Below are 26317 nucleotides of genomic sequence, written 5' to 3' on the forward strand. Positions count from 1 at the left end.
AACTCTCGGCCTATTTGGCACCAGTAAAATAAACTCACCATCTATTTTACTCAAAACTCAGTAACTGCAATTACAGTAATAAATTTGTAAACGTCAAACCAAACCTAAAAGTTACAATTTTCAAAATTAGCATAAACATTATAAATCCTCTCAAAAACCACTCTTAGTTTCAAAAGTCATGAAAATATTTAAAATACTGTAAAAGCATAACTTTGCGAAAAAACTAGCAAAGGTCCTCGGGTTAGTGCACCATCAGTCCATCCAGTTCAATAATCCAACCCTCCTGTCTCAACAGGTAAATCCTCATTTACATCATTCACACTTAATGAGTCTATTGACTCAGCAAGCCTCAACCATAGAAGTTAGTCATACATATACATCCACATACAACAATGAAAATACTTTTAATAAAATAGCTTTAACATGGACATGCATAAACTTATATTTTTTCATTCATCATATACTTTTCCTTTCATCGTATACATATACATATGCTTTGGGTTGAAATCCGTTCATTAATTGTGATCATCTTTTCACCATTCAGTCTATTGATCAATCTCAGCTATAACCATGGTACAAGGCGGAGACGCTACAATAACCACTTTTCCGTTATGTGTCTTGGCCTATAGTTGGCGGGGACACCAACAACCACTTTTCCGTTACTGGGCTTTGGCCTATGGAAATTCGATGTTGGGTTCACATAGAGCTTAGTCCCATTGGGGCTTTGTCCCTCAAGAATCCTCATTTCCTTACCATCACAATTAAGTCACTTCATTCAAAACATTTTCAGTATTTCCACCACTTTATAAAATACATGCATAAATATCATTTTTTTAAAAGCAAACACGCAACATGTCTTTTAGCATTTATCATTTTCCATCATAAAATGCCATAACCTTTCAAATAAACATTTTATCTTTCATTACAGTTATCGGGATAATGTCAGGACCCCTAACATTTTTTAGGTGTAAAATGACTGTTTTGTCTCGTAATACTAGTTTTCCCATTTTACCCCTGGACCTTAAAACTTTGACCCGGTCCATCCAAACTTACCATAACACCTTAAAACACACCCATGAACATTTCTTATATGTAAACTCAAGCCCCTTGCTAACCCTAACCTCAACCAAGCTTACTCTTCTTCGATCCTCGCCCCTAACCGATGAGACCAGACCCCGACCAGACTTCCTAGGACCAAGAACGACCCTTTAGGAGCCTTATGGACCAAGCCTAGTGAGCCATGCATGAGGATGTGCATGGTTCGTTCCTAACTTCTCACACGAATGGCTAGGATGGGCCCTAGCCGTGCGCCTACCCATCCTCTCTCATCCAGACATCCTTGGACAACCATGGCTCATGGATAGGACCCTCACGATTCCAGCCACTCACCTGGAAAGCAAACCACGTGGCCTCCTTTAATTTTTCCAAAACCGTGCCTTGGCCCTCTTGAACCCCATAAATCATGCAACCTCCTTCCCTTCTTTTCCAGCCCTTCCCAACACCATCTAGGACTCCTAACACACCTCAAATTGATCCTATAACAGCCTTAACTTGGCAACCCCTTGTACACATCGATATCATTAATTATATGGCAAGGAAATCCAAGTTTTTCCATGTGTATAGCATAAAAACAAAAATATAAAGAAGGATATCTGATTTTTCATGCAAATATATATATATATATATATATATATAATAAGGTGTGAACAATGAGGAAAGAAGGAATAAAACGTGCTTTTGCGTGATTTACGCACGAATATTCAAGCCTTGACGCGAAGGAACATTGCCGGAGAGATGGGGAAGCCTTGATGCATTTTTATTCCTTCAAAACCGATGTGAAAAGGCGTTAATTGTGAGTGTTTGTGTGTTGTGGCTGCTAGGGAGAAAATCCTAGCATTCTTTATTGCTTGAGGCGTGGGTTTCGAGTAGTATAGGTCTTGGAAAGATAAGGTTTTGGTTATAAATAATAAGGTAGACAATTAGGCCCAATAACTTTACTATAATAGGCCTATTAGAATGTAGGACAAATATTTTGTTTAGAAAAAATTTCGATAATATTAGTCGAGTCTCCAAAAAGTTCTTGTTTTCGTCAAAAATCAATTACTGGTTTAAAATACGACTCGACATGTAAAAACATCTCAAAAGACACCATTTTCGAAAATTACACAGTTAAATATATTGTCACACGGGATCGATCAAAGGTGAAGAATTAATTGCTATTCGATATGGTATGGACTTTTGTTTGTAGCTTGGCTTCTCCAAGGTATGCATATTTTTAGGTTCTACTGATGTCGTCCATGCAGTGCGTAATCCAGAAGATGGGATGGGACATGAAGGATTTTTGGCTTTAGAAATTCAATATCTCTTAGAGCATTCTTCTTTTATTTTGTTTCAGCATATGAAAAGATTGGCAAATAGTGCGGCTCATATTTTAGCTCATAAATCATTGTCTTTTCTGTCACTAGTAGAATTGGTTGGATGGAGTTGTTCCTATTTGGCTTCAAACAGTTGTATTTTGAGATTGCTTGACTTAATTCTATGTATTGTTTTCCTTTCAAAAAATAAAATAAAATAAAATATTTTGGAATGGATAAATAGTCTAACCATACGAGTATAAATGATGTTGGAATATTTTAGCTTAATGAATAGAAATTAAACAAATAAAAAGACGAAAAAAAAAATTGATTGAAAAAACCAGAAATGAAACATGCGTGTTAAAGCTACCTGGGAATTTCTCAAGCAGCAGGGAGGCGTTGGGGTGCCCCTTTGCAGCTTGGAAAGTTCCATGTCCTCTATTCAAGGTGTTTCGGACACCCCCTCGCCCATTCTACATTGGCAAGGCACTGAGGCTCCTGTAGGTGTGGAGTGGGCTTCTACCCAAGCGAAAAGAAATTTAGCAAATTATATGAATTTTCATGGATCAATGCATTCCAAATGGTGTCTCTTGATATTTTTTATAATACTATTGGACCAAAAAACACTCAAATTGTAATGTCCAAAATACGATGACGTAATCCAACTGCATGCAAATCTAAGGAAAATAAAAAATGATTAATTAAATGGTTTTAATATTAATTATGATGTACATTACATATTTAAATTAGGGTTTTCTGTTAGAATACATAAAACAGTGTTTTAAAGGTTATTCGAGAAGCAATCGAGGAACGGAGACCGAGAAGCATATGAGAGAAAATATTTTTATTAAATAATTATTTTTAATTGTTTAATGTGTGGTATATTTTAAATGAAATTTTCGAAAATGAGGTGTTTTTACACGCCGAGTCGTAATTTTAAACGATATTCTATTTTCGTCGAAAATATGAACTTTTCGAGAACTCGGATATTATTTTCACAAACTTCCCTTAACAAAATATTTTAGATATTTACTAGTGAACTTAAGGGCCTATTATACTAGGTTAATGTGCCCAAACTTGCACCTTGTGTTATATATCAAATATTAAGCCCTAAAACCCTAAACCTAAACACTACAACTCACGCCCCAACCCCTCTAAACACGAGGACTCTACATCAACCACACAACACGGCACACACCACACGTTTTAAAGGGAAAATCACATGAAGTTGATGGGCAAGGTCCTCCCTACGTCGACATTCTTCGCATCTCAACTCGTTTTTCGTGCGTATTAAACGCGAAGGCATGTCTTAATCTGTAAGGCCCTAAAATTTATTATTAATCACATCAAGAAAATCAATAAATATAGATTAAGGAAACTAGAATATATATACATACATACATACATACATACATATATATATATATATATATATATATATATATATATATATATATATATATATTTGCTATACGTGCATACACATATATGGCATATTATGTATGGATGAAGTGGATACACATAGCCAATAACTAAAAAAAAATGAATTTTTATAATAAAAAATTTAAATTAATAATAATTATTATTATGATAGACGTCCCTACAAAACTCAAGGGGACAAATGATATATATAATATTATATTAAGAGAGGTGAAATAGTGAAAAAATTTCCCTCTAGATGTGAAATGAAAACAACTTGCCATTTCAATCATTATACGGATAACCTTACTAAGGAAGGAAGAAGCCTCTATAAAAAGAAGGGAAGAAAGGATTTTCTAACATAGAATCGAACCCTTCAAAATAATCATAATAATAATAAAATAATAACAAAGTGAAACAACTCTCCAACATTATTGGAAGCTTTCGGAGAAGGTATGACTTATTTCATTACTAGTATTTTATCTACTTTAAAGATATAATATATCTAGATATTGCGTGAATGAGCCAAAAGTACAATCTAATATGTAATATATATAAAAAGATGATTTGAAGATTTTAAGAATATTTACTACTAAAATATGGAGTCTTAATGTTTACAAGATCAATTTTTTTATATGAAGTAATTAAGAAAAAAATTATTTCTAAACTCTACGTTGCAAATATATTAGTATTGTTTTCATTCCATTAAAGTTTAGAATGTTACTTATATATATGCCGTAAGTAAGAAATCCCAAAAAGTACAATTGTAAAATAGATATAATATAACATGTTAAATAGATCTCTATATTGAGGATTGAAAATAGTAAGTCTATAATAAATACGAATAGATTTCAATTGAATTGAGAATGAATCATAATAATCATGAAAATTTATTTAATTTATGTGATTTAATAAATTGAATTTCATGACTATTTTGCAAGGCTATAACAGTATATAGTAAATACAATTTGGAATTATGAATTAGAAAAATTTACTGAATCTCAAGATTAATTAGATGAATCAAACGAGTTATGGTTAAAGTTGTTTGAATTGAAATTGTATCAAATTATTTAACATGTCTAGAGTTAACCAAGTAGATGGAGTTAAAAATTTATCTATTATTTTCTATATAATAGATCAAGGATTTTACGGAGCTAAATTTCACTCGTTGAAATAAATTCATAACAAGGTATGTTACTACCGAGTAATATACAACAGGTACCCGTAAAATTTGATATTTGTTGAATTTCGATTATTTGTCTAGATGAATTATTTGTGTATTACATAAACATCGATGCGCGAAATTAAAATATATTTTACACACATGTATTTTATGTATATATATAGCATCGATGCATGACACGACATTGCATTTCATTTTGAACCTCGATCCTATTGATGACCTTTTTGATATTTTGTGTGTATGATCGAGGTGATATATTTGGGATGATACGGAGCTGCAACTAGCCCGAGAGATGTTGTAGGCTGATAAGGTGCAGTATGTCTGTAGTCCCTGGCGAGCTGACCGGCACACGGTAGTAGACTGGCGGAGGAGTGGTCACTACGGCAGTGTAGCCGAGCCTTGCCTGTTGCTCGAGCCATTGTTACGCTGCATTTACCGATTGTGCAGTTTCCGTTATTCTGTTTACCCTGCATGTGGATTTCCCCTGATCATGCATTGCATCCACATATCATTTATTACAGTGCATGTTGTTTTTATTTCGGTTTTAATATAGTGGGTTATTACTCACCCCCTCGGGGGCGGTTATCTTCTATGTGTGGTTGGTAATCAGGGAAAGAAGGCATACATAGTTCTATTGGGAGATGACTGGTCTCAGGAGAGCTCGTATGGAGTGATGCTCGTAGATGGATTATTGACATTGGTAGAGGAAGTATTTTATGACTGTCATGGTTTACTAGTGGAGTTGGGGACAGAGCCTGTGATACCGTCCATCGCAGTGAGAGTCACCTGGACTGCATATGTTCCCATCTGCCTTTTGGGAGGAGATATATATTGAACTAAGAATATTATCGTCGAACTATAGATAGGCTCGAAGTATTTTGTTATGTAATATTATTCGAGCACTATTCTGTAATATGATATGCATCTAAACTAATATATGATAATGTATTTTGCTATGACAGAAATTTACAATATATATATATATATATATATATATATATATATATATATATATATGTGTGTGTGTGTGTGTGTGTGTGTGTGTGTAAAGTTAGTAAACAATGTGTTAATTGTGATGTCTCGACTAATAATTATATTTTATAATATAATACTGAGTATCTTTGGAAACGAAATTTTATTTGAGCTCGCGTCGTCGTGTATTTAAAAAAAAAACAAACAAACATTTTCGGTGTAGACTTAAAACAGTAATTAAATTAACTAATGAATGATAATTACCGTTGAGAGTCGATGGTCCCACATAATCTCGTTTTCTAATCTATAACATCATATTATATGTTTGATGCATGCCTGCATGAAAAAGTTGTTGGTTTATTTTCGTTGTTATCCCATGTTATTCCAAAACTCATGTTTTTTATGATTTAAAACTTATGTTATTGATGCACAAAGGAGCTGCAATGGTATGGCTATGGGAAGGGATGTTTTTCAATATGTTTAAAGAACCTAAGGTGCATGTAAGAAGGCTTGACAAGGAGGGAACCAAGATGAACGAAAATATGGGTTGAAGGTAGGCTAGGGTTTCGGCTAATGTGTCCTTGAGGGCACGACTCTTAGCTGCTGATAGGGCACGACCAAGGGACCTTAGGGGGCTGCGTGATTGAAACAGTTACTGCTTAAAATAACTGCTGAAATATTTTTTTTAAATGTTATGACAAAAAATAAACTCACTCATAAACATTTAAATAATTTAATCAGGTGTTTTTAAATTCATCCAATCACTTAATAAAACTAACTGCAGTTACACAAAATTTTAAAATATAATCAATCTCTTATTATTCTGTTTTAAAAGTCAAAATTGAGCGTAATGCAAAAAACTTGACAACTCAACAACGTAAAACAAGATTCAAAATCATTTAAAATGTTGCTTATTTCTGATAATCATATTATGCGGAAGAAATGCAAGGCCATCGGATTTTCACGTGCACCCCCAGCTCCGTCAACTCAGTTTTCGGCGCCTTCAGTCTCCTCATCAATATGCTCACCTGCATCATTCACCTAGTGAGTCTAAATACTCAACACAAGTGAACCGTGATAGCAAGTACATATACATAACATGCAATCATGAAAAATACTGTAATAAAATAGCTTTCATGATCTTAAAAGTATGAGCTTAAACATAACGTGTCAAAGCATAACGTGTCCATAACATATCTAATCATGTCAAAATATACGTGTTCAATTTTTTTATTTGAATTTCGTTCACTAGTAATGACTTTCGTATCAGCTCTAGTCAATGGATCTATCTAATTAACCGCGGTACTCAACGGCTGTAATAAAATACCTTTCATGATCTTAAAAGTATGAGCTTAAACATAACGTGTCAAAGCATAACGTGTCCATAACATATCTAATCATGTCAATATACGTGTTCAATTTTTTTTTATTTGAATTTCGTTCACTAGTTGTGACTTTCGTATCAGCTCTAGTCAATGGATTCATCTACGTATAACCACGGTACTCAACGGCGGGGACATCGGCGACAGTATTACCCATCCACTGAGCCTTGGCTTTACATGTTCGTATTCGTATTAGTCACAACCAAATCCCTTCCTTCAAAAACATGTCATCGTAGTCATCACTTATAAAAATCATGCATATACGTAAATCTCCTTAAAGTCAAGAATACAACATATTTTTCGTATTTCCATAAAAAATTCATGTTCGTGATAACATATATATTAAAAAATGTCAATTTGTGATCAGGGTGCTGCCAGGACTGCTAAGAAATAGCATTTTAACAGTAAAAATTGCGCAGTTTTATCATAAATCATAAAATCCCATATTTTCATCATAAACGTTTTAAAATATCATTTAGCATGCATTACAATTCATCGGGGCACTGCCAAGCCTTCCGTATTACCAGATACGTAAAATGATCATTTTGCCTTAAGGCCCTAAAATTCTCGATTTTTGACGTTTTCTTACTTTTATCGACTCGAGCCTATCCAAACCATCATATAAGCTTAAAATTAATTTATTATATTTTTCTTAGACATAAACTCGAGCCTTTCGATTTATTTCCTTAATTACTAAACCATGGAACGTTTTAATCTCGAATTAATTCAAAACTCAATATTTTCTTCCCAAACTTTAAATGTAGACTTTTCATACTTAAACTACCCCCGTGAACCATGAACCGACCCACGTATACCATGATTCTAACCTCTTCTTCTCCTAGCCTCAAAACTGAGCCCTAAACGCTAAGACAAGCCCTCACCTCACGTGACTCGAGCCACATTGGACCAAACCATTCCCAGACCCTCCTGGACCCTAACCGACCTAGCCTAGACTAGCCTCAAACCAGCCCAAGATTCTGCCAACCTGCGACACATATCATCCCTTCTCCAAAGTCGCGGCCCCAAGCTACTCGAGCCACCATGGACCATGGCTGCACCAGGCCCCGTCCCGACCCCTAGCAATCATACTGGACCAACCTAACCAGTCCTACCTGAGCCACGTACCCTCTTCCATGAACAAGCCGCGTGCGAGCCCAAGGTACTCCTAGGGTTTGCGTATGGACTCCTCTCACCCAGCCACAATTCCAGCCCCCCTGGACTCCTCCTAGCCTCGAGTCGTAGCCAGCACATGTCTCTGCCCGAGCCCTGATGCGGCTGCCCCCCCTTAGCCGAGCCTTTAAAACCAAAAACTCCATGAAACCATAGCCTTTAACCCCTAACCATGCACGGATCCCTTTCTTTTTCATGTCCAGCCTTCATATCGTCCATAAATGACATTTTTTCCATCGCTTAATCATCCTATATTGGCAGCATGTTCCTTAGAATTCATAACGTTCAGAAACGAATCGTAAAATCATCAAAACCTTGGAAATAATCATCCAAATGATAAAATATTTGAACTCATATATTTTTCATGCTAAAAGACATAAGACATGCATAATATGATTTGAATGGTGCATCAAAAGAGTTTAAAAGCGTGCATTTACGTTTAAAAATCTCGAATATACAATCGTTGGCGTGGGCAGCGAAGGGGGATGAACAGACGACGAGAATCCTTGAAATTTTCCTATCCTAGTTTTCGAAAATTTGTGGGTGTCGTGTGTGCAAGTGGAAGGCTGGATGGAGTCCAAAGAACCCTAGTATTCTATTTATTTTTTTTCGAAAATTCATGTGTTAATGGGCTAGAGTTTTGGGTTTTTTAGTATAGGAGTAATTTAGCCTTCTAATCTTAGGTTAATTAGGCCCAATAATACCTATTTAATTGAAAAATAAAATTTTACAAAATTTGTTTTTAAAAATAATAAATTTTGGGCCTTTAAAAGTCCTTCGCTTGATCAAAACCGGCTTCCCGGATAAAATTGAGCTCATCCGTAAAATAATTTGGACTCTACTATTTTTAGAAAAATTTAACAATATTTAATCATATTAATAAGCCTTTAAAATATTAAATGAAAAATATATTTTATCTTGCCTATTATTGAATATTCCGATAAAATATTCAATTCTCATGAAATCATGCAATCTAATCACTTAATATTGCAATTAGATCTTTAATCATATAATATACTTCAAGTAAGAATTTAAAATCAATTAAATAAAATAGTTAAGCAATTTAAATCATTTGCATGCATGTGGTTTACGTGGGTTGACTTTTAAGACGTTAGAAGAAGTGATTGAGTCCCGCCACTTCCAAAAGTAAGAGAGATTAAAAGGTCAGAGAAGTATCTAGTCTTTGATTCCTCTGCACTATAAGAGGATATGTATGCAACTTAAAAAGTAAGCCCTGAAGTTTTGGCTTAGTTGTTTCGTTTTATATCCTAGATGCGAATTAGATGTTTTATTTGAAATGTTGACAATGTACTATGATGTGACAATTCCTATTAAAGATTATTCTTTACTTGATCTTTCATTGATAGTAGGTCGAGTTAGAAATAATTTTTATGAAATTTATGAAGAATATAATATAAAATATGATGTAAAAGAAAATAAATCAAGATCACAAAACACTAAAACAGGTTCTTTTAGCAGTTTAAACTCACAAAAGTACAACTTCTGTCAAAAGAACATCTTAAATGCTCCGTAAGATTGTCAAGTTCCAGAACTTGAGAATTATTGTACGACTTTTTTTGATTTTAGTGAAACAGATAGTGAACAAAAACTAAATATTTTGAAGTGGTGGTTACAAAAGACACAAAGTTTTTTGATTTTATCAGTCATAACAAATGAAATCTTAGCATGTCCGATGTCAATTGTTGTTGTGAAGCAAGAATTTAGCGCACATGGTAATATTTTAGGTGTAAGATGGTCAAAATTAAATTCAAATTTCTTAGAAGCCCAAGCATTGCTAGGTGGTTGGACGGACATGAGCTGCAAAAAGAGTACAAGAAGAAGGATCAAGGATTAACAACAAGATTTCGATACCGAAAGAACTACTACTACTGGAACAGGTAATGGAAGTGATTGAGTCACGCCAGTTCTATTTTTCATTCTCCAGCTCTTGGTCTCCGTTCCTTGATCCTATTTCGAATAACTTTTAAAAATACTTTTGTATGCATTCGAGTAGAAAACTACTTCATAATCATATAAGCATATAAAAAATATTTAATTTAAGTAATTAAAATCATTTAATTAATCATTTTCCATTTTTCCTAGATTTGCATGCAGTTGGATTACGTCGTTTTATATTTTGGACCTTACACATGTGATTTAGGTGAGTTGGCTTTTTTGTCGTTACAGGAAGTGATGGAGTCCCGCAACTTCCAAAAGTAAGAAAGATTAAAAGGTAAGAGAAGTATGTAAACTTTGATTCCTCTACACTATAAAAGGATATGTATGCAACTTGAAAAATTCAAGTCATGAAGTTTCGGCTTAGTCGTTTTCGTTTTATATCCTATATGCAAATTAGATGTTTTACTTGGAATGTTGATAATTTATTGTGACGTGACAATTCCTATTAAATATTATTCTTTACTCGATCTTTCGTTGATAGTAAGTCGAGTTAAAAATAATTTGTATGGAATTTATAAATAATATAATATAAAATATGATGTAAAAGAAAATGAATCAAGATCACAAAACACTAAAACTAGTTCTTTTAGTAGTTTAAACTAACAAAAGTACAACTTCTGTCAAAAGAACATATTAAATGCTCGAAAAGATTATCGAGTTCCAGACATGAACTTGAGAATCATTGTACAACTTCTTTTGATTTTAGCGAAACAGATAGTGAATAAGAATTATATATTGTGAAATGGTGGTTACAAAAGACACAAAGTTTTCCGATTTTATCAATCATAACAAATGAGATCTTAGCATGTCCGATGTCAATTGTTGTTGTGAAGCAAAAATTTAGCACACATGGTAATATTTTAGGTGTAACATGGTCAAAATTAAATCCAAATTCCTTAAAAACACAAGCATTGCTAGGTGGTTGGACGGACATGAGCTGCAAAAAGAGTACAAGAAGAAGGATCAAGGATTAACAACAAGATTTCGATACCGAAAGAACTACTACTACTGGAACAGGTAATGGAAGTGATTGAGTCACGCCACTTCTAAAGGTAAGAAATGTTTTTCATTCTCCAGCTCTAGGTCTCCGTTCCTCGATCCTATTTCGAATAACTTTTAAAAATACTTTTTTATGCATTCGAGTAGAAAACTACTTCATAATCATATAAGCATATAAAAAATATTTAATTTAAGTAATTAAAATCATTTAATTAATCATTTTCCATTTTTCCTAGATTTGCATGCAGTTGGATTACGTCGTTTTATATTTTGGGCCTTACACATGTGATTTACGTGAGTTGGCTTTTTTGTCGTTATAGGAAGTGATTGAGTCCCGCAACTTCCAAAAGTAAGATAGATTAAAAGGTAAGAGAAGTATGCAAACTTTGATTCCTCTACACTATAAAAGGATATGTATGCAACTTGAAAAATTCAAGTCATGAAGTTTCTGCTTAGTCGTTTTCGTTTTATATCCTATATGCAAATTAGATGTTTTACTTGGAATGTTGATAATTTATTGTGACGTGACAATTCCTATTAAATATTATTCTTTACTCGATCTTTCGTTGATAGTAAGTCGAGTTAAAAATAATTTGTATGGAATTTATAAATAATATAATATAAAATATGATGTAAAAGAAAATGAATCAAGATCACAAAACACTAAAACTAGTTCTTTTAGCAGTTTAAACTAACAAAAGTACAACTTCTGTCAAAAGAACATATTAAATGCTCGAAAAGATTATCGAGTTCCAGACATGAACTTGAGAATCATTGTACAACTTCTTTTGATTTTAGCGAAACAGATGGTGAATAAGAATTATATATTGTGAAATGGTGGTTACAAAAGACACAAAGTTTTCCGATTTTATCAATCATAACAAATGAGATCTTAGCATGTCCGATGTCAATTGTTGTTGTGAAGCAAAAATTTAGCACACATGGTAATATTTTAGGTGTAACATGGTCAAAATTAAATCCAAATTCCTTAAAAGCACAAGCATTGCTAGGTGGTTGGATGGACATGAGCTGCAAAAAGAGTACAAGAAGAATGATCAAGGATTAACAACAAGATTTCGATCCCGAAAGAACTACTACAGGAACAGGTAATGGAAGTGATTGAGTCACACCACTTCTAAAGGTAAGAAAGGTTAAAAAGTATGGGAACTACGCGAGCTTTCATTCCTCTGTACCTTGAGAAAATACGTAGGCGACTTAACCGAAAGGGTAAATTGCTCATAAATCCCTAAACCCAAACTCAACTTGCCCCTAACTCCCTACACCTCAAAAACTCTCTTTTAACTCCCTAACACTTTAAATTGGACAAAAATACCCTTATTCTTATTTTGATTTTAATTGATCCTCCGCGCTTTCCAAATGGTATCAGAGCGTAAGGTTGATTTATTTCTAACACAGATTTTATTATTACTAGTAACTAATTGTATGAGAAGGAGAATTTCGAAAAATTTATGAATTCGAACATCGGTTCGAGAAAATTAATTTACAAGGAATATTCCAATATTTTGGAATATAAACAAGTGCATCTAACTATTGTTAGATATCAGAAACAGCAAGGGAAGCTACTGCACCCTCAGGTAAAATATCAGGTAAACTTATGATTCAAAATAATATGTTTCTGGAGATAGTTCCAGATTCCTCTAAGCTCTCTTTAGATCTTAGAGAAATTCAGAAGACAGTCCAAAATTATGGCAATATGCTATATTTTGTACCGCAACGAGTTGAGAAAATCCTTGAAACCCAGGAAGAAATTCTTGGAATATTAAAGTATATTCAAACAAGAATTCAGAAACTGGAACAACAACCCAGTTCCAGTAGACGAATTTCAGGAGGTTGGTTACCACCATCCTTTGGTACTGAACCTTTGTTACATCAACAAGGGAAGGCCGGACTGGTGTCAAAACCTTTGACTGAAGAAGAAAAGATGATCAATCTAATCAAGTCTGTCTCAGAAAAGAAATTTATCTGATGACAACTTTAGAAATGATTGGTTTAGAGGATCTACAAGAGCTTGCGGAATCTTTCGCAAATCTCAAAGTAGTAGATCTAAAGATGAACACAGCAGTAGGTGAAACACCACCTGCTATAACCTGGACATCTTCACAAGAACCACCAAGGGAAAGTGTGGGATCTCAGAATGTGAACATGAGAGAATCTCAATCTGATTTCCATACTGGTGGAGGATCACACCCAGCAGGGACAAGGGCAAGGAGAAATCAAATTCCTTTGCACCAAACACTCTATGGGAAAACTGTTTTGGATCCTATACATCCTTATGGGGTTATGCTTAACCTTGATGTATTAGACTTCAAAAACAGAGAAGATCTCATAGATGATTGGACATCTGCTATGAGAATTGCAGCAGGAACACTCGATCTCAACAAAGAAGGATTCATTAAACTTTTGGAAATGAGTCTTACGGGATCAGTAAAAATTGCTTGGGACATGACTTCATTAGACATGAAGGAATCAGTCCTAACTAGTGAATCTCTTAGTGAGATTGCTGGAAAAATGGCTACCCTATTTAAAGCACATTTTATAGGGATGGACTATTTCAACAGTCAAGATACAGAGAAGAAGAAAAAAAATACTCAAGCTCTGTATAGTCTGGAATTACATGATATATATTTGGTAGATGAATACATTATGTTATTTACCAAATATAGATGGAATTCAGGACTCGAAGAAGATATAGCTATGCAGCTTTTCTTCGCAAAAATGCCAAGCCCTTGGAGAGAAATGCTCATTAGGGAATATGTACCTGGAAATCCAGATACATTGGCACGAAGAGCCTCTTTCCTCAAAGGAAAATTGGCAGAATGGTGCCATATGACAGCATTACAAAAGAATTACAAACACTTAAGGGGTATCAACAAAAGAACTCCTTTGTGTTGTAAGGAAAATGATCTTCCAACAATTATTGGAAGTTAACCACAGAAGCATAAAAGGAAAAGTTTCAGAACTCATCCTTATGCTCGAAGTGGGAAAAGTTCTTGGAAACCAAGAACTGTATGGTCTAGACAGAAAGCCAGATCTTATAAATCTGGACAAAGAAGCGGACCATCGAGGAGTAGGATATCATCCCAGGCATCGAGTACATCTCGAAACACAGGAAGAACACCTACCAAGAAAACTTTCAGAAGAGCTCATACTTGAGCTAATGAAAGTTTCAAGGACTGTAATTGCTGGACATGTGGAGCAAGAGGTCATATCTCGACCAACTGTCCAGAAAATGAAAAAAGAGGTATTAAACGCTTCGACCCAACCCCGGATATCGAAGAAGCTGTTTATTACCAAGATCTTATTCAAGTATACCGATTTGAGGACATTGCCTCAGATGAAAGTATATATGAAGAAGAAGAAGTCTTAAGTCAGGAAGAATCTGATGGAACAGAATCTGAATCTGAATGAAGACGAGGTGTTTCGACACGAAACACATGAAGATCTGTCTGGATATTTCAGCCAGACAACAATATCTCATAACATGGTTCAAAGAATCATGAGAGAAAATCCGAGCCTACAGAGATATCAAGGTTTCTCTGCAGGACAGGTAGAAAAGTTCCTAGGAAGTCTTGGCCTAAGAAACAGAAAGCATCATATAATCTATAAAGTTTCTAGAAGGGAAATGGCGATCCCGGTGGAACTTACAAGAAATAGAATGGAGATGCAGTTAATTCCTTCCAAAGAAATTAAGGAGGAATTACAAAAACTCAAGATAGAAGTAGCAAGGACTATGTCCTGGATTCATATCGGAGCAATCCAAATTATGATAAAGGCTACTTTCAAAGAAGGGATAGATTCACCTATCGATATTGCTATATGCGATAAAAGAATGGGGAATCTACAAGATTCAGTACTGGGAACAATCTCAGGAAACCTCTATGCAGGAAATATTGTAGGAGTAATCTATCCAAGGATATCCTACAACCTGGCAGATCGAGATTTCAGCCGAGCCTTGACATGGCATCAGAATTTCAAGGAAAAAAGGCTGATGAAAGAAGGTAATAGACCTTATTCTATTACTTATCAAATTTCATATGCTCTATCTAATGCACATCATTATGAATTGTTTATTAGAAACGAGTTTATTGAAATACCAGAAATATTCGGAAAAGTTGCTCAGGCAATTTATCCAGAACGAGTCGAGTTTCCTTTAATACAGGAAACAAATATCCAGATCCAAGACAAACCGATTCTACAAAGAAATCAAAGTCTTAAATTGGAATCAAGAATGCTATCTTTTCAAGGAGATAGAATTACAAGCTATAGATGGGATAAAAAGCCTATCATAGAAACCAAACAGGAGTTGAAAAGTTTTTCTACAATAGGAAAGCTTAGATGCCCAGAAGGGTGGAAGGAGGTTGAAATAGTATTTGATATTACAAAGCAGAGGAATCAATTTCCTTGTAATTCAATATACTATTTGGAACAACTTATGATAGGAACTTATCAAGGACTGATTAATATCGGAGAATTGGAAGTCCATATTCAAGGAATTCCGGGAAAAGAATCAGATCGATTGATTCTTGGATTAGAGTTTCTCGAGGAACACAAACCTTGGAAACGTCTAGAGCATGGAATGGAGTTTATGGCAAATGATAAAATGTGGAAAATCCAATGACCACAAGTCCATTCTCTATATACATTCCGATAGGAATGTTATATGAACAATATAAGGCAGAATATTTTGCTGCTTATATTGATTCAGGGGCTGGAATCTGCACAGCAAAAAGAGGAATTTTTCCAAATAATTTGGAAAAAGAGTTACCAAATATTGCTGGCAGAGATTTTTCCAGAAGAATCTTAATCTTATGTAAAGGGATTAAGATGACTGAAATTATGATTGGCGGTGCGGGACAAACACCTTGGTATAAGGTAAAGACACCACCAATTTATTTTCATGATACAAGAGCTGATATATTGTTAGGAAATAATTTCCTACAAATGTTCAAGTCCTATACCCAAGTAAATGAGACTAGAAGATTAGTGTTCACAACACCCTGTGATCACAAAATCATAGTCCAGAGACTACGAGAGGCGTTTTACAGAAAATTGCCGATCCAGTTTCGCAGCAAGCGTGGTGATTCAGGACAACTTCTGAACCCAAAAATGAAGGATTCTAGACGGTTTGGAGAAACAATGCTCCAGTTAAGAACAGATCAAGTACTCAAACCAGAAGATATAGAATGCCTTAAGATAACCCTATAAACAAATGAAGTAGAGTTCGAATCTAAGGTATCATTGGAAGATGTCAAGAAAAGGATCAAAGAGAATTACAATGAAGATCCCTTGGCATGGTGGGACAGAAATCAACTCAGAGCTTGCCATAAGATCAAAGAAGGCAAAGAGTATGAATTTGTCCGTTGCAAACCCATCCCAATGAACATCATTGATCAAAGGGATATGCAGATTATAATCAAGGAACATTTGGACATTGGTTTAATCAAAGCAGGTATGTTACCATATAGTAGTCCAGGTTTTCTGGTAAGAAATCATGGTGAGATAAAACGAGGTAAACCCAGATTGGTTATTAATTATCAAGAAATTAATAAAATTCTGGAGTTTGATGGGTATTTTATACCAAGCAGAGAACATCTAATCAGTTGCACACGCAATGCAAAGATATTCTCTAAATTTGATTGCAAGTCCGGATTTTATCAGATTCGGATGGAGGAAGGAAGCAAGAAATTCACAGCTTTCTCCACACCTCAAGGACATTATATTTGGGAAGTGTTACCAATGTGATTGGATAATTCACCCCAGATATTTCAAAGGAAAATGGATAATCTTTTCAAAGATTATTTTAAGTTTATGTTTGTTTATATTGATGATGTTTTAATAGCATCTAAAGATATGAATGAACATGTCAAGCATTTGGAGATTTTCTCTAAGGTTTGCAAGAAAGAAGGACTGGTTTTATCTAAAAAGAAACCAGTCATTGCTAAAAAGAAGATTGAATTCCTCGAAATTGAAATCGATGAGTCAGGTATAATTCTGCAAGAACACATAGTGGAAAAGGTGCATAATTTTCCAGAAAATCTCAAAGACAAGAAGCAACTTCAAAGTTTCTTAGGAGTTGTTAATTTTGCTGGGATGTTTATAAAAAACCTAGCAAAACACAGGAAAGTGTTCAGTCCATTATTGAAAAAGGATGCCAGATTTATATGGACAAAAGAACACACAGAAGGACTTATCTATTTAAAGAAGGTTTGTAAAAATCTTCCAAAAATGGCTATTCCTCAAGACGAAGATGATCTGGTGTTATATACCGATGCCAGTGATCATTGGTGGGCAGCAGTTCTTACTAAGCTCACACCAAATGGAGAACAACCATGTAGATATTGCAGTGGGTTATTCTCAGATGCAGAAGCCATTAGATGACAAATCAACGAGAAGGAATTTTATGCAGTGAAAAGGGCTTTTGAAAAATGGCCATTATTTCTACTTGCAAAGAAATTCACTTTGAAAGTTGATAACACACAAGTTAAAGCTTTTCTAAGGAATAGAATTGAGTCTAAACCTGAGAAGGCTAGATTATTACGATGGCAGGCACTATGTCAGAATTATATTTTGATATTGTGATAATAAAATCTCATGAAAATATTCTTGCAGATTTTTTAACAAGAGATGGACAGCATTGAAATAAATGCTATTATCAAGATGCAGAGGCATTTGAGGAAACACCTTGAAATGCTTCAAACCGAGTTCAACAAGTTAGCTGTAAATGCAGAAGTTGCGGGAAGGCTACAACAAGCTGATAAGATAATTGTCTCTGATCGAATTACAGGGTGTTTACAGGCATATACTCAGTTATGGTCTGTAATGCAAAGACCTATCCTCCAAGGCATTGAGAAACCACTGGTTTCCCAAATGGAGAGTTTCCGAGTACAGGACTCTATACCTGTAGTGGGGGATTCAAATACCCCTTGCACAAGTGTTAAATCGGGATCATCACGAGATGAGTCGGCTGAAACAAAGATTGAGACTCCTGATCCTTATCTTGAGTCCTCAAGTCAACCCTTCACCTCGGGGATTGAAGAGGGAGAGATCAACCTTAGGCCTCGTATTGACAAAGGCAAAGCTAAGGTTAGTACTAATGAAGGTGTAATTTCTCCATTTCAGGATTATCAACAAAATTGGGAGAAATTGAAAACAAGAATTGGCATTAACCCAGCTACCAACAGGGTTGATGTTTCAGGAAAATATCCAAGGGTATGGATGAAACAAAATTCATATCCAAAGGAGGTCAAGGCCTGGTATGAATTCGGGGCTCTTGCCTCAGTTTATACGGCATCACCCAGCTTTCCGGAAATATCAGGTCTACCAAAATGGATCCAGGAAGCTGTTCACGAGACTTGGGCAAACAATGATTATTTGTCCAGAGGAGATGTTTTGGAGCTATACTTCTTTAGTGCAGCACCAGAACCTGCAGGAAAAGGCTCCCATGAAGCCTTTCATTTCATTAAGTTAAGGAGGCCGGATACAAATGTTCAAAAATTTATCAAGGACCCTCCGACAGAAGAAACACCCCTGGTCGCTTCAATTTCTAAAGATGATATGTCTACCAGAAGAGCTTGGGGTTTATGGGTCTGTCTTACTGAGATGGACAAAGTTAAGTTTCCGTTCAAATTTTATAACCATTCAGTGAACGGATCATTCCTGTTAAATACCATGACAGGAAAAACAACAAGTTTTGCAAAAGATTTATTCGAGAAAAAGAGAAATCTTTTGTGGAACATCAAGCTGCCGGCCAGTAAAGAAACTCGCCGAAAATTCTGTAACATGACACATATAGGAAGATGGTCAGAAAACATCTGCCTTGAATGCCAAAACCAGAAGGAACCTGAATTCGATAAAGGATTCAAGCCGAGATCTGGTCGGAAATACTTTACCGACACAAGCACAAGTGGGGATGGACCACAATCACGTTTTCCTCGAGGACAGCGAAAGCCAAAGATTCCTCGACAAAATTAATAGTGGACATATGACTCACCCACTAAACAAAAGAAGGACCACCATGTGAAAATTCATGTGAGTGGAAAAACAAGGACCACCAATAATAGGTGGTAGGTGACTCGTTAACCACTAATAATAAAGTGGAAAAGACAAGAGAACATTGGATACCAAAACTAAAAAGAATCCAATGAAGAAAAAGCAAAATAACTGGTCCCGAAATTTTATCTATAAATAAGGATATAATGGAACCAGTTAAAGAAACCAAGATCAAAACTTGAAAAGATGTATCGACTATATCTAAAAGTTTTGAAAAAGAGAATCAGTTACAAGAGGAAGCAAGTGGATGCTCTGAAATGGCTAGTAAACTGTTTCCAGGAAAAAGGAGACGAAATTACCGCAGATATCCTATTTACTCATCGTCAATGGTATCCCAGGGAGATAAAGGAGGATGTGAAGTTAATTTCTAGATTAATAATCTAGAAAAAGACAGAACAAGAAGGGACCACTCAACCACCGAAGGGTCCATATGCAAGCTGTAAAGGCTTATCAAGATTTGAAGTCCGAATTTCAAATCCGAAGGAACCTTCTATAAATAAAGAAGCAGAAGGAAGATGAAGGCATCGATCAACCTCTTCATTTTTCTTCAAAATCATTTGTAATATTTCCTTTCAAGTTTATGTGTGTAGTAAGTTCAGCTACTATTAGTAGCTAAACAAGTTTCTCCTCCTCTACCGGAGGTTACTATGTATTAATAAATATTCTGTGTTTGAATAAAGAGATCTTGCTCTCAGCCCCTCTCATGTATTATTTTCAAAATTTTATCATATACTGTACACCTTAAGGTAGGAAACGAATTAAGGTTGTGCCAAGTGCTGCTGAAGGAATCTGCATCAGTAACCATCGGTTGCGATCGTGTGGTTGGACTGTGAGGAGCAGTTCGTAAAATACGGTGGATATAACTCGGTGGCACTCCGGTCAAAAAAGTATAAGGTTTAATTTATTTTACGGAAGAATGATGGGCCATTATTTAAAAGAAAAAATCAATTATTTAAAATGAAGATATAAGGGCAAATTTGGAAATTTGAGAGATATGGGGAGTTGAAACAAAGTTTTAGTGGGGTAGGGAGTAAAGAGAAGGTTGAGAATGAGAATGTGGATTTTTTGACAAATTCCTCTAACCGAAATGTTAAGAGAACTGCATGATTTTTTTTTTACTAATTTGAAGCGTGACATCGTGTAATTATAATTTATTTTGATTTAATATTTAAATACAATTATTTGGACAGTAGTATGTGACTTTTTATGATGTCACATTATATATCGTAAAATTAAAAAAAATTAACCCTAATAAAATAATAAAATTTAAAATTATTACATCACTTTTTAAAATTTTAAATTGTGCTATGAGTAAAATTTGATTTGAAAATTTGAAATATATAACAAGTATGCAACAAATTTGACACTTTTTTTTTTATTTTGTATTATTATATTTAATTTAAAGATTTTTAAACGTGGATTTTTTTTTAAAAATAAAATTAGATTCGAAACTCCAAATAGTGAAATCTACGATGGCGTCGACCTCTGCTCCTCGGAGTAACGCCGCTCATGGAAGAATCAAATCAGCGGCTTCAACACTTTTTTCAGACAATCAAACTATATTAGCGGTAAGCATAACTGCTCAGATTTATCAACCCCTGCTTCTTTGTAATTTTGTAAAATTATTTCCTTTTCAATTTTGTCTGTGGATTCAGGACATTAGGAAGGCGTTGATTATGATGAAAGAAATCGCTGTCGATCTGGAGAGAGACCATGAATCCGAAATGGTATCATCCAATGCTTAAACCCTAACACAATTTTGTAGCTGTTGGGAGATTTTGGATTTATTTTTTAATTCTAGGCGCTTAGAAAGTTCCGTAGCTTTGTATATTGCTTTGTTATAAATAACTTTTAATTTTGGGTTTGTGTTGGCCAATTTGCTTCTTTCATTTTGTCTTGTTGATAACCTTTGTTTCGGATTATTGGAATTCACAAGATATTGGGTTTAAATGTAGGGTATCCTTAATCTAATGATATTGTAGGTTAAGAAGCTCGAGGATGGTGTCCTAGAATTGTTGGAAGCCTCAGATAACTGTACTCATCTTTCCAATGCTATCCAATCTGTTGGAAATGAATTCCAGCCAGGGGTGGAGGTAATAGTTTAACCAAAATTGTCGTCTGTTTTCAAATTTGGTTTTGTTATAGCTGATGATTTGTCTTTATATCACCTGTTAATTGGGATTGCAGGCAAGCAATTTTAGTAAGTTGTTGGATGATAAAGTCGAGAGACTAAAGGCTGCTTCTGCATCTGCCTCAAAGAACCATCCAATTTTGCGGCAGTTCCGTGAAGCTATCTGGGTATCCTTATAATCACGGTCTTCGGTTTTCTTTTCGATCATAATCTGGATAAGTAATCACCTTTTTTTGTTTAATCTTATTGATCCTTTTCTATACTCTCTGTTTTCTTTCCTCGAGTGATGGTATTTTGTTCCTATCTAAATTTTAACTTTTAGCCTGTAGAATTATCGTATATGCCTCATAGAATATTAAAAGCTTGTGTATAGTACTGGGCCTATGTGCATAGTCCGGAACTTTTTGTCAATCCTGTTTCTCTACTTTATTTACTGGGCCTATGTGCATAGTCCGGAACTTTTTGTCAATCCTGTTTCTCTACTTTATTTGGATTTTGGATCAAGGACTAACAACTAGAAAACCGGCTTTGTACATAAATTTGGTGAAAGACAACAGTGTATATATATATATATCGCTTCCTCTGTATTAGGCATTGAGCTCAATGGTTTAGTTAGGTTTTGTCTCTTCCACATCTGCCTGCAACCCTAGACATGTATAGGCACACACTCAAAAGTGATCATAGATATGATGTGTAGCGACCTTACCCGAGCCACTACTAAACAGACTAATAAACATGCAACATTAAATTTAATACCAACAATTAAACAGCGGAAACCAAATATTTAACCATCTTACAACCCAAACGAAAACAAAACAATAACAGCAGTCTTAAACATTAATACAACCATAACAAATACATGATTCTGAACGAGAAAACGATAAACCACAGAAAACCTCCACTGGATCACCACCGAAAACCCAACTGCTCTAGCCACTGCCCTGGTCGTCCGAACCGTCCAACCTAAGATCTGTCCCGTTGAATGGGGTGCCCAAGATGAAAACAAGGACGTGAGCGACAATCGCCCAATACGAGAATGTACGAGTATACAAACTGATATGATGCATGCGAAATGCAATATACTCGGATATCAAGGATCAAGTCAAGAATCTCATGCTCAGTCTAGAGGCGCCTGAGTGTGTAGTCTCTGATCTGCCCTAGGCATGTTTAGGCTCCCACACTCATCATCAAGACGTGGACCTGCAATGTCCAGGTCATCAGAGCCCGCGGGTCCCGTCGGACACTGTAGCTCTCGATGCCCCATCGTCCACAATACAGAATAGGGCTGAGCGGCCCCAACAAACGACGTATATCTCAAAAGATATCAGGCTCAACATGATATTTCATGCATAATATGCCAAAGCAGTAAAACATGTATCATGCAACAGATAAATATGCAGCATATAAGTGTGTATACTACGCTTGGATATCTCAGTCAGTACTTCACGTACCTCACTAAAACAATCTGACAGAAAGCTCTGAACCTAGACAATACCAACATAATGAAATCACTATCAAACCAGATCAAACATGCTACAAAGATCTCCCTAATGATCCTTAAATCACTAACTAAGGATTTAGAATTATACCTGCGTCCGTCGTCAGCCCGCTGATGATGTCTTGATCTCAGTTCACCGACCCTCCTCGAGTCGACACTAGCTCCGAAACTTCCCGACACCCAAGTGCCCTAGAAACTGGCTAGAAAACCTAAGGTACAACTAGAGCTCTCTCTGAAAATGCGGTGAAGGAAACAAAAGAATCGGCTTCCATTTATAGGCAGCATCCGGACTATTTCAGAAAATTCGAACCAATCTTATCTGCCACGTGTCAGAATTTCATTGGTCTAGTTGGATTTCTCGAGATAATGCAATCCGAAGTAGGTCGGGTTATCCATTTAAAATCCGGTGGATACCAATAGCTTGATCCCGATTTATCAATTCCTTAATAATACTTAATTAACAACTCATTAATTATCTCTTAATTAATACTTCATTCAAAACAAATATTCGGGTCATTACATGATGGCCTTCTCCACTTGATAAATTTTGAATTATGGTCACATGAAGCTCAAAAGATAATATGATGGTCTATCCAATGTGGAATCAAATGTTTTTTGAGAGACATGTTTAAATTCTTGTTATCCCAAAGAAAGATGGTTAATATTTTATGAGTTGTAGAAGCTTGAACATAAAAACCATTAATAGTTGAAATTTTGATACTCATAGACACCTAGTAGAAAGAAACAACGTATGAAGTTTCATAGTAACCAATGATAAAAGGCTGCATTAGATGCCCCCCCAAAAACCGTATTTTGTTGTGGGCAATATCAAACGGTAGCCCATGCATTTTTAACATAAGGGTGTGATTTACCAAACAATCCCAATTTTCATCCAGTGGATTCAGAAATCAACATGAGAAGATAATAAAGTGCTTGTTGTTTCCATACATCCTGTTATTTCTCTATTGCCAGATGCAGTCGGTAAAAGCACCAAAACCCAAGTCGAGGTCATGGTGTTTGCGGTCTTCACACTGTGTCCTCTCTCTCTAGTGCTATCTTTTAACTGAATTCATGACAACTTCAACAAAATTTCTCTTGCTTCCAAAAGACATGAAAATTTCATCGGCTGCACTGTAAATAATTTAAGTTTTTGTCAAATATAAAATAGCTCTCTAAATTACTTGTGATTTTCGTGGTTTTATGCAGAATGTTCATCACACAGGACAGCCTCTACCAGGTGACGAACTGGAGGACATTGTAATGACAAGCACAGAGTGCAATCTTTTGAATGTTACTTGCCCATTGACTGGAAAGCCTGTCATTGAACTAAAAAATCCTGTTCGAAGGTGTTCTTTTTCTCTAGCTTTGTGATGAATTAGTTTTCTCCATTTAGGAAATCTTTAGCAGAGAATAAAGACTAGTCATCAGCAGTAACAATGTTTTTTGGGAAAAAAAGTGCTTTTATCCAGCTGCATCAGGTTTTTGAAACACTTCTCAAATGACGTATGACTTTTGTTCACCCTATACCTACTTGTTGACAAACAAGAAGTTAAAGTGCCACTTATGCTTACCTATTTTTATTTTAAAGATGTGAAAAAACATGCTGTTTTTGTGTTGGTTATAATGCTGCCGCACTGGCCCATTAGATTGTTGGTTTATCATCCAGTGGGACCTGAAAACTTAGTCTATATACACTGAATTTACTTCTTGTTAAGAAAAAATACACACCAACTTGTTTGATTTAATTTTTTGCTTTGTCGGCAGCATGGACTGCAAGCACATATATGAAAAGGAGGCTATCCTGCGCCATATAAGATCCAATGATGCACAGGGTCGATGTCCTGCGACAGGTATTTAGTGCATCATTACTTATAAAGTAAAACTGTGGCGAAAGAGAACTCATCGAGTTTGTATCGTGCAATGTGATTTCTTGTTTCAGGTTGCCCAAAACCATTGCGGGAGAATAGAGTGTTATGTGACCCACTTCTTCTGATAGAAATTGAAGAATTACGCTCAATGAACGAACAATCTATGAGGGCTGATATGATAGAAGATTTTACTCACCTTGATGATGAAGATTAGCCCGTGGACGGTGTTCCGACTACATTATCTGATCACTAGAGAACATTTTAACTGTGTCAATCAAGATTTTAGTCCATTGTAAGCTGCTGCAAGTGTGGAACTCCCATTTTTCGGCTAATGACTGAATTCAAGAATGTGAAACGGTGCTCATCTCTTACCCTAATGTCAAATGTTATTGGCAAATCTGAAACGCAGTTTCTCAGGAAAAATCGTCATTCGGTGATGTATGATTAAAGAACACAAAAATGTTGATGTGTATGGTGCTCTTATTGTGAGAATTTCTCATGGTTTTGCGTAGTTTGTTCATCTTGACACTCTTCAATAGTACAACAAAACATATTCGTCGCGAGCAATAATGTTTTATGTATAGCAGTATAAGCTCGGTCTTCGAGTACTGGAAATATTCGATATATACATATTTATTTAAATTGAAATAAAACCGATTTAGTTCATAAATTATTGGTAATTATCAAATTATTAAATGAATCATTGATAATTGTTTAATGAGTAGGTTTCATGTGAGATCGTCTCACGGATCTTAATCTGTGAGACGGGTCAACTTTAATCATCTTCACAATAAAAAGTAATATTCTTAGCATAAAAAAATTTACTTTTCATGGATGACCCAAATAAGAGATTAGTCTCATAACTACGTTCCGTGAGATCGTCTCACACAAGTTTTTGCCTTATTTACTCATTTGACAAATAATTTTAATCTTATAATAGATATATTTATCTATACTAATTTTCACCGTATTGTTAAGATTTTTGTCTCCAAAATCGAATACATATTTTTCAAAGTTCAAAACAATTATATTATTTTTCTTTTTAAAATTAAAATTTAAAAAACCTATTTATAATAATAACGGTAAATTAGGGAAAAAAATCATCCTTTCAAATTTCAACTTAGGATTTACCCTCTAAGACTTAAAATCTTACTTTGAGCTCGTCAATTTTGATACAATGATCAAAAATATCCTTGATGTTATAAATGGATCTGAAATTATATCAGAGCCGAGGTAAATTATTTCAAACATACAATGTTATTATTATTGTGGAATTAAATGCTTGAGGAGGAGATGTTCTAAAAAATTATGG

At 35.1% G+C, this 26317-nt stretch overlaps 1 protein-coding gene across 1 annotated transcript; it reads left to right on the forward strand.

Annotated features, from left to right (window-relative positions):
* The first annotated feature begins 20934 nt into the window (after positions 1-20934).
* Positions 20935-25525, forward strand: LOC140833946 (E3 SUMO-protein ligase MMS21). The gene is made up of 7 exons (XM_073198485.1): positions 20935-21076; positions 21164-21235; positions 21491-21601; positions 21696-21806; positions 24344-24483; positions 24902-24987; positions 25077-25525. Exons 1-7 carry the CDS (start codon positions 20981-20983, stop codon positions 25217-25219), a joined length of 759 nt encoding a protein of 252 aa, XP_073054586.1. The 5' UTR covers positions 20935-20980; the 3' UTR covers positions 25220-25525.
* Positions 25526-26317: the final 792 nt, after the last annotated feature.

Source organism: Primulina eburnea, chromosome 6 (genome assembly GCF_022965805.1).
Source record: "Primulina eburnea isolate SZY01 chromosome 6, ASM2296580v1, whole genome shotgun sequence".
NCBI classification, from domain to species: domain Eukaryota; kingdom Viridiplantae; phylum Streptophyta; class Magnoliopsida; order Lamiales; family Gesneriaceae; genus Primulina; species Primulina eburnea.